The sequence below is a fragment of the Setaria viridis genome, chromosome 3 (genome assembly GCF_005286985.2).
Source record: "Setaria viridis chromosome 3, Setaria_viridis_v4.0, whole genome shotgun sequence".
In the NCBI taxonomy this organism is placed as follows: domain Eukaryota; kingdom Viridiplantae; phylum Streptophyta; class Magnoliopsida; order Poales; family Poaceae; genus Setaria; species Setaria viridis.
In genome coordinates this window covers 20,293,408-20,303,401 of record NC_048265.2, presented here as the reverse complement: position 1 = coordinate 20,303,401, position 9,994 = coordinate 20,293,408, and the positions used below count along the sequence as shown (strand labels likewise).

At 45.5% G+C, this 9,994-nt stretch overlaps 2 protein-coding genes across 2 annotated transcripts; both read left to right on the top strand.

Annotated features, from left to right (window-relative positions):
- Positions 1–1,611: 1,611 nt before the first annotated feature.
- Positions 1,612–3,420, top strand: LOC117846807 (transcription termination factor MTERF4, chloroplastic). Its single transcript, XM_034727896.2, has one exon. The coding sequence runs from the start codon at positions 1,693–1,695 to the stop codon at positions 3,184–3,186; it is 1,494 nt and encodes a 497-aa protein (XP_034583787.1). The 5' UTR covers positions 1,612–1,692; the 3' UTR covers positions 3,187–3,420.
- Positions 3,421–5,280: 1,860 nt separating this feature from the next.
- LOC117846903 (peptide methionine sulfoxide reductase B5) lies at positions 5,281–7,538 on the top strand. The gene is made up of 3 exons (XM_034728024.1): positions 5,281–5,621; positions 6,773–6,929; positions 7,020–7,538. Exons 1-3 carry the CDS (start codon positions 5,305–5,307, stop codon positions 7,176–7,178), a joined length of 633 nt encoding a protein of 210 aa, XP_034583915.1. The 5' UTR covers positions 5,281–5,304; the 3' UTR covers positions 7,179–7,538.
- Positions 7,539–9,994: the final 2,456 nt, after the last annotated feature.

The window sequence follows — 9,994 nt, the reverse complement described above, 5'->3', positions numbered from 1 at the left end:
AACTATGTATAAAAATGACTTGGTCATCCAACCTAGTATAGAAAATTTTCGCCGCAACATGACATATTGTTTCATGCAACATCCATAATGAGTGACGTCACGTAGAAATAAAGTTTTCAACATCGACGCATACCTTTTGCAACATTTAAAAATTATAATTGGAACATTTCCAACTACAGTTGCAACACACTAAAATCATATTAAAAATTTAAACAAAATTTACATTTTTTGGCGGCATGTAACGGAAAGACACAATATATAACATTGCAACATTCAATATGCGATATTGCAACATTCAATATTTGTCACCACAACACAATTTGGATGAAAATCTCTTTAGAACATTATTGCATGCCTATCGTAATAAGATATGTGTAAAGAATTTTCACGTAACATTTATCGCTGAGGTTGGAGTGCAATTTCCACTGCAACATCATCTCATACCTATCGCAACAAAGACACATCTAAAAATTTCTACAGCAACATCCATAGTAATAATGGGATGTCCGATTTTTTTTATAGACATCGGACGCCCATTACCGTAAAATATTTACTTCCTACAAACGCATAATATAAGACTCCGTGCAATCTTTTTAGTCATTAGAATATGATTGATTATGATTATCTAGCAAAAGCAATTTTTTAAAGTTTATATATAAAAATGAGTAAATTCCATAAACGATCCTCAAACTTGTCACGTCGTGTCATCCTCATCCCTAAACTCGCAAATTGCATATTTAGCTCCCTAAATTTAGCTTCGGGTGTCATTCCGGTGCCTAAACTTGCAAATTGCAGATTTAGCCTCATAAACTTAGTTTCTAGTGTCATTTTGATCTCAAACTCTCAAGCATAGTTTCTGGTGTCATTTTGATCTCAAACTCGCAAGCAGGCACTTTTCGAAGTGTATTGATACATATTTAACTTCTATATTTGTTCAATAAAAAAACCCTCGTGTAATTGTGTCTATGCTGATTACTAAGTGAGGCAAAATGCATGCTATGCACCTACAAGTTTTTCCATAAATGACCGAACAAACTTAGTCCATCTTATCTCTTCCATCCATAGTCCATACATAAATTTCTACAGTAATATGTCACTTGTTGTGTACCTAATCAAAAGGGCGAGAACATGAGTTTCGCCCTAAATCTAAAAAGCACGGTGAAAAAAAGATTAAGTTGCCAAGATCATCCTTGGTTCTAGAATGCTTTCACCCGTTCCGTCCATTTATACTTGCCAAAACTGCATCCATAGCTTATGATATTGCATACACAACTAGCAGAGCTCAATCTGAATGTTTTGTGGCTTCATACTTTCACTCGGATCCATTTATGCATGGATGCCAAAGCTAAGTTCATAGCTTTGTTGTTCATGTTTGCGAGTTCTGAAATCGAGATAACACCTTAAACTAAATTTAGAAGTCTAAATCAGCAGTTTTCGAGTTTAGAGATTGGGATGATACCTATAAGTTTAGGAAGTTAATCTGCAATTTGCGAGTTCGGAAACAAGAATGACACAAGCTAACGGACTTTACTAAAAAAAAAAATCACCCGGGGCGTCATCTCCCGTTCTTCAACCCGTCTCGCACTCGCGGTCTCAGCCGCACCTCTGGCTGCCTGTCTTCCTCTGCGGCTCCATCTCATCGTCCCCCCAAACCTCTTCTCCTCGCTCACCTCTTGCCACTCCCAAGTCCCAATGATGAAGTCCCTCCTCTTCTCCACCCACCCCACGCCGCCGCTCCTCCCCGCCCCGCGCCTCCGCAGCCTCCTCCGCCTCCGCGCCTCCTCCTCCTCCGCCTCCGCCTCCGCCCCGCCCCGCGCAGCCCGCCGCTCCCCCCGCCCCGCGCCGTCGCGCCGCCCGCCCTCGTCCTCCCTCTACGCCCGCCCCAGCCTTCTCGACATGGAGCGCGAGCGCGCCGCCCGCCGCGCCGACGTCGACGCCTTCCTCGCCTCCCTCGGCGTGGACCCGGGCGAGCTCGCGGGCTTCGAGCTACCGGTCACCGTCGACGTCATGCGGGAACGCGCCGAGTTCCTCGCCTCCCTCGGCCTCACCCGCGAGGACCTCGCCGCCTACCCGCTCGCGCTCGGCTGCAGCGTGCGCAAGAACATGGTCCCCGTCCTCGACTACCTCGGCAAGCTCGGCGTCCGCCGCGACGCGCTCCCGGACCTGCTCCGTCGCTACCCGCAGGTGCTGCACGCCAGCGTCGTCGTCGATCTCGCCCCCGTCGTCAAGTACCTCCAGGGGATGGACGTCAGGCCCAATGACGTGCCGCGCGTGCTCGAGCGCTACCCAGAGCTCCTCGGCTTCAAGCTCGAGGGAACCATGAGCACTTCCATCGCATACCTCGTTGGCATTGGCGTCGCGAGGCGCCAGATCGGCAGCGTCATAACCCGTTTTCCCGAGGTGCTTGGCATGCGGGTGGGGAAGATTATAAAGCCTTTCATCGAATACCTTGAGGGCATTGGGGTCCAGAGGTTATCTGCTGCAAGGATAATTGAGAAGAAGCCCTATGTCCTTGGGTTTGGATTAGAGGATAAGGTTAAGCCTAACATTGAGGCGCTGATGGAGTTTGGAGTGAGGAAGGAGGCACTAGCGTCCATTGTGATGCAGTACCCTGATGTTCTCGGACTTGAGCTGAGGGACAAGCTTGTTACACAGCAGAGCTTGTTCGAGTCAAGCATTTTGGTCAGCCATGATGATTTTGGGAGAGTGATCGAGAGGATGCCACAGGCCATTAACCTTGGACGAACTGCGGTTCTGAAGCATGTCAATTTTCTCACAGCCTGTGGTTTTATGCTCTCGCAAGTGAGCAAGATGGTTGTGGCGTGCCCCCAATTGCTCGCGCTGAACATGGATATTATGAGGATGAACTTCGAGTACTTCAAGAATGAGATGGAGAGGGATTTGGAGGAGCTGGTTGAGTTCCCTGCGTTCTTCACATATGGCCTTGAGTCGACTGTGAGGCCTCGGCATGAGATGGTGTCCAGGAAGGGGTTCACTTGCTCCCTTGCATGGCTTCTTAACTGTTCCGATGCCAGATTTGATGAGCGCATGAAGTATGATACAATCGGAGTTGAGGAAATGGAGGCTGAAGAATCTTCTGACATGAATGCATTTCTGGAGGAGGTAGAAAGTGAGGAGGAAGAGTACAGCGATTATGATGACTCTGATGATGAATTTGTTCGATAATTGGTTGCATTGTATCAATTGCTATCTGACGAGCTTGCATGTAGGCCTTAAGCTTGATGCTCTTTTGTATATGATGCAGTCATTAGACTATCAATTTTGAAGCATGCGCGCTTGGTAAACCTAGTGCTGGATACATTCAAACTGTAGATTAGAGTTCCAGTAGTATATTCAGATATCCTTCAACGTTGTATGTTTAACTGAATAATGATGTATTTGTCATCATTCTTACTGACATACTTGGTGTTTCTCTGCCAAACATATATCGGACCATATTTCTCATGTGTGCGCAGGGGTTAATAACAAGAGCAGAGGACTGAAGTTTGAAGATAGAGAGGAGTGCCGATTGGTTTCATGTAATATTGGAAAATCTTGACTGATGAAAGATAGGTTCCAGGTTCCTATTTCTGGGTTGTCCGCTCATTAACTAATGTTCAGTTACTTAAGTCCGGGAGTTGCATTGTGTATCTCAGTTATGTGAGGTTCTGGATGTGGTGCAGTGTGACCATTGTTTTCAACTTCGAATCGTTGCCCTGATTTTTGTTGAGTCCTGACAGTGATCTATGCTGGACACTGCAAATTTGTTCCATTTTTTCCTCAATTATATTAAATTTGGGTTGAATATTTTTTTCCCTCTGTTTCAAAAAAAAATGTATGCATAGGGCTCAACCGAACTGCATCAGTATCATGTAAACGATTCACGTGTTAGAATCTGAAACTTCAAACTCCTTGTTCAGCTCTTCCAGTAGAACTTGCTTTGTGCATTTGTTAAGACCTGAGAAAATAATGCTAGACAGCATGAGAAGCCAGGCATTTTTGTTCAGATATCCTTAAATGTTGTACTTTTAACTGCATAATGATGTATTTCTAAACTTTCATACTGATGTACTTGGCATTTCTATGCCAAACATATGTAGAACCATCTTTCTCATGTATGCTCATGGGTTAATAACAAGAGCGGAGGACTGAAGATAGAGAATAGTGTTAATGGGTTTTCATATATTATTGAAAAATCTTTGCTGATGAAACGATTTTTGGGTTGTCAGCATCTCAAATATTCAGTTACTTCAGCTTCAGTCCGGGAGTCACGCTATGTATTTTGGGTTGTCGGCTCCTAAAATGTTTCAGTTACCTCAGCAGTCCGGGAATCACGCTATGTGTCTCGGCTATGTGAGGTTCTGGATGTGGTACTCTGTGTGAGCAATGTTTGCAACTTCAAATCACTGCTCTGACGGTTGAGTCCTGGCAATGAATCCAATGATCACAGGACACTGAACTTTCACCCTCTCGCTCCATCGAACTTCATCAGTATCATATAAACTATTTCACATGTTAGAATGTGAAACTTGAAATTCCTTGTCCAGCAATTCCAATGATTTTTTTTCGAAAAGAATATTCCAATGGTTTTTGCTTTATGCATTTTGTTAAAACCTGAGAAGATATTACTAGCCAGCATGAGAAGCGAGGCATTTTTGTTCAGAGCTGTGCATCAGTCTTCAGGATTGTCTCCCCCCCGAAGGTTGACATGTCAGTATTCACTATTCAGTCCGACAGAGATCCTGACATCAGCCATCAGATACTAGTTTAGAAGGGTCACATCAGATGTTCGGATGCTAATTAGGAGGACTAAACATGAGCTAATTATAAAACTAACTGCAGAACCCTATACTAATTCGCGAGACGAATCTATTAAGCCTAATTAATCCATCATTAGCAAATGGTTACTGTAGCACCACATTATCAAATCATGGACTAATTAGACTTAATAGATTCGTCTCGCAAATTAGACTCCATCTGTGTAATTAGTTTTGTAATTAAATTATATTTAATACTTCTAATTAGTATCTAAACATCCGATGTGACATGTCCTAAAGTTGATAACGTCGCGTCCAAATATGCCCTTAGTTTCTTTCCAGATTTCTCAAGGCTGATCAGTCAAACAACTAAAAAGAATAAAGGAACAAGGGGAAAAAATAATTTCAAGGAAATATTGTAGCTGGCCAGCTGCAGCGTCGTGCCTCCATTCCATCGGAAACCAGAGGACGAGTCCGGAAGACCAGAACCTTATCAGGCAACGAACGCGACACGTCACACTTGCGCCGCGCACTGCTGCCGCGAGACATGGGCGTGCAGCGTCTGCTGAGGCTGAGGATGGCGTCGCACTCGTGCCCCCACCCCGCCGCCGTGGCGCCGCGCGCCGCGCGCCCGCTCTCCTCCTTCCTCCTCGCCCCCTCGCCGGCCGCCGCGCGCCCTCGGCCCGCGCCCCTCTCGTGCGCGGCGCGGCCGTGCCGGGGCCACGCGGCGGGACGGCGGTTCCCGGGCGTGGCGGCGATGTCGTCGTCGACCCCGCCGCCGGCGCCCGTGCAGAAGTCGGAGGAGGAGTGGCAGGCCATCCTCACGCCGGAGCAGTTCAACATCCTCCGCCGCAAGGGCACAGAGTAAGATTTGGACGGCATACGGTCACATCTCTTGTCCTTCACTGTTGTTACTGAACTTGGGTAATGTGTTGTTGACTGTAGTGACCAAATCGGATAATCCCTGGATACTGATCAACCCCAAGTTGAATTCAATTGCATAAGCATCAAGAAAGATCTCCTAGAAATGCACAGCACCATGCTTTGGTGTTATAACATATCACTGAATCGATAGCTAGCCGCCTGCATGTCAGCGTCGTGCATTTAACTGCAGAACCTGATTCTGATTTTCTACTAGTATTTGCATAGTACATTGGTAGCTGGCTTGTAAAATGTTGAAGAAAATTTGTAATTAGCTGGAAAATGCTGATGAAGTTGTTCAAAGAAGGACTGTGTGGCTAGCAATTTACCAGACTGCTAACAAAAGCATCTACTTCAACTAACAAGCTAGCCACATTTAACATTTTACATAATGGTACTCCGTAGCAACTGGTGCTGCACATTAAAGTTCATCACAAAAGGTGTTGGTTATTACCATCTTGTGAAGGTTATTTTACAAATCCAGAGAGATTCTATAATTTAGGCTAGCCTGGATAACTGTGGGTGTTATAATATAGAAAAAAAATGTTGTCTTGTCATTGCAATAAACCAAGATGGAGAAAAATCATTTCCTTTGTAGTCCAATTGCAGCTTTTAACATCTCAGTAAGTCAGTAGCCAATTAGCGGCTATGGATGCAAACTAATAATAGCAAGTACCTTAGAATTCATAAATTGTTAAGATTTCTGGTGTATATTTTGAGTGTGGAGCTTGAGAAAAGTTGTGAACTATTTGATAAACTAACTACTCCCGAGTTATTTTTTGTGAGTGTTGCTGCAATCCTAAATATCTGTATCTGGTATCTGACCTATTGACATCACCACCATTTTCTGCTGTTATAAAATATGAATTGCTAAAATGTAGGGCAATCCATTAGTTTGTTTCAAAAGGCAAGCATGCATTTGTGTCTGTAGCATGCAAGTCGTTGTTACGTGCCAAATTGTTATAGCATGGGAGCATGGTAGAACTATTAGTTTCTGACTGATGTTTGGTATATGGTGTGGTAAAGATGTTTCTCTGCTAAACTATTAACAGGTGCCGTAACTGTTCTGAATCCATTTGATCATCTGATCCCAGGTACCCTGGAACAGGTGAATATGACAAGTTCTTTGATGAGGGCATTTATGAATGTGCTGGATGTGGAACTCCCTTATACAAATCATCTACAAAGTTCAACTCAGGGTGTGGCTGGCCGGCATTCTATGAGGGACTTCCTGGGGCCATAAGACAGACGGTATGTACTATTCTCTGTTTCACACAGGATGAGGAATGATCATTGATCTCTGACCTCCTCTAATTAACCAATCTTGTTTTTCAACACTAGCCGGACCCTGATGGGAGGCGGACAGAGATCACGTGTGCTGCCTGTGGAGGACATTTGGGGCATATATTCAAAGGGGAAGGGTTTAAAACGCCTACCAATGAGCGACACTGTGTTAACAGCATTTCACTCAAGTTCATTCCAGCCTCAGAGGAAGCCTGACGGCAGATGAACACCAACGGCAGAATGGGAGCTTGGCCTTTGTTGGTTGCTTTGACAATGTAGCCAGATGAAAGTTGTAATTCTTCTGATAATATCTGAATATGCCTGTAATTGTGATGCTTTTCACTTGCAAATGGTGATCTTGTCGACAAATCAATAAAGCTTCTACTGTAAATGATTACATGTGCAACTCCAGTCTTACTGCTTTATCTAGGAGGTGCAAACAACAGTACATGTCACACTTATTCGCACGTCTGAATGTGCCTGTAACTGTAATGCTTTATCAGTAATTTTTAGTCGCAAGTGGTGATCTTGTCGACAAATCAATAAAGTTTCTGCTGTAAATGATTATATGCGCAACTCCTGTCCTACTGTTTTATCTAGGAACTGTGAGCACACTTATTCGCACGTTAAGAAGCTTTAAGCCTTTGATGGGGATAAAATGCAAATATCATGCAAAGTGTTGGGAAATGGCGAAGGCAAGTAGCAACATGGGATTGAGAATCTCAATTCACAAACAATATTAACATTACTGAAAAGTACATTTTTCTTTCAAGTATACCTGTTCGCTGGCACGTCAAATGTAAAAAAAAAAATACTGTCTGGACATTTACCTTGGCCAAATTATGTGGGAACGGCCATAGCTGTCAGAGCTAACGGCCAACAACAGGAACCGACTCTTCCCCCCTTCATCCGAATTCGATCCTCCCCTTCTTCCCTCCATCCCTCCCTCCTCTTCAAAAGCTGCAGCCGGCCGGCCCTCGCCGCATCCCTCACCGATTCAAGAAACGAAACAACCTCGCCGCCTCTCGCACTCCCTCCGCCCCTCGTGCCTGAACACCGCCAACCAACCACCCGACGCCACGCTCCAAGAACATCAATATAAACCCCGAACCTCCGCGCCCTGCTCCCCACGAAAACAAGAATCCCCTCGCCCTCCTCTGCCTTCTCCCTTCCACCACGTCCATTGCCGAACAAGAAGCTTCGCCTTCCTCCTCGCAACCTCCCCACCCCGCTTCCCTGCAGCAATCGAGGCTCGCTGCCTTTCTTGAATCAAGAACTCCCCTGCAGAGTTCTTGAATCAAGAACGCCCCTGCAGGGTTGATCAAGAACGCCCATGGAGCAGGCTTGGGAGGAGGAGGGCCGAGCCCGAGCCGATAAGCTCGCCGAGCCGTTGGGCGTCCGACCCGCCGCCGGCGCAGGAGGCCACCACCGCCGAGGAGCCTCCGCCGCGGCGCGCGCGTTGGTTGGACGTGGTCCGGTATATTTGGATGTACGCGTGCGGCTTCGTGTACGGCGTCGGCCGCGTGCTCTTCTTGCTGAGGCGCCAAAGCAACGGCGCCGCCGCCGGTGTCGTCGTCGCCATGGAGCGCAGCGGACGGCACGAGGACAACGGGGGACAGCGCAATTACGCCTTCATGTACGGCAAGCTGCCCAAGGCACACCGCAGCGACAAGCTGGCGCGCCACAATGATCCGGCGCCGCAGGTACGCCGCAGCGATGAGCCCGAGTCGCAGGATTCCAACAACGCCACAGCCGCCGGCTCGGCCCCCACCCCGGCCCTCCCACCGGTAATCCGACTCTTGCATTTCTTAATCTGAAATTGTGCCGCGGTTGCTGTTCAGCTTTAACAGCCTGAAGTAAATGCGCTTAGATTGCAGATTGCATTTCTTGCTCTGAAATTTGTCTTGGTCGCTGCTCTGGTAGCCAGTGAGAAAATGTATTTAGACAGCATTTTGCATTTTTTTCCTCTGAAATTATGTTTTGGCTGTTGATTCAATAACCTGCAAGGAATTGTGTTTCGATTCAAGTATGCATCTCTTTCTCTGAAATCATGCCCAGGTTCTTGATCCAGTAACCTGCAAGAAAATGTGTTCAGATTCTACTTTGCATTTCTTTCCCTGCAATTATGTCTTGGATGTTGATCCAATAACCTGCGAGTAAATGGGTTTGGGTTGCAGTTTGCAATTGTTCCACTGAAATCATGCTTTGGTTGCTGATCAAATAGCCTATAAGAAAATGGGTATAGATTGTAGTTTAAATTTCTTTCTTTGAAATTTTGCAGTATTGCAGTTTGCATTTCTTACCCTGAAATTATGTCTTGGTTGATGATCCAAGAAACTAGCAAATATTGTTCAAATTCAAGTTTGCATTTCTATCCTTAAAATCGTATCATGGTTGCTAATCTGACATCACTCAAAAAAATGTGTTCAAATTGTAGTTTTTGTGCTTTCTAGTGCATTGCCAAGCTCTATGATGACTAATTTGTCAGGTATTTTTCATTTATTTCTAAGTGGCCGGTGACGAGCCTGTTTGGGGTCAGGAGTTTTGTTTGTTTGCCAGCTACTGTCAGGAAAGCTTAACTTGTGGCAAGAGAATCCTGTGGCACAGGTGTATTTTTGAGCCGCACGACTACTGTCGAAAACAGTCTAGTTCCCCCTCTCTGTTGTGAGTATTTAGAGGTGTTTATTGTGTTCTGAAACTAGCTAGTTCTGCAGATAGATTCATAGCATTGATCGGCTTGCATTTCCTCAAAATATACTTCTGCATTTCGTGGATGTGCACAAGACACCTGGATTTCCGTGCGAGACTTGCAAGGTTCGAGTTGGAACGCCACGTGAGCTCTTGCTGCACGCTCACTTCTGCCACGCGCTTCAGACAGGTGAGTTCATTTGCCAACCGTCGTAGGCCCAAATTGACAACCGTCATATTATTTTTTATAAAAAAACAACCATTGTAGGCCAAATTGATATGGTTGTCTTTTCAATTAACCTTTTTATCTAACTTGATGATGACTGCATATAGGTTGGTGGAAG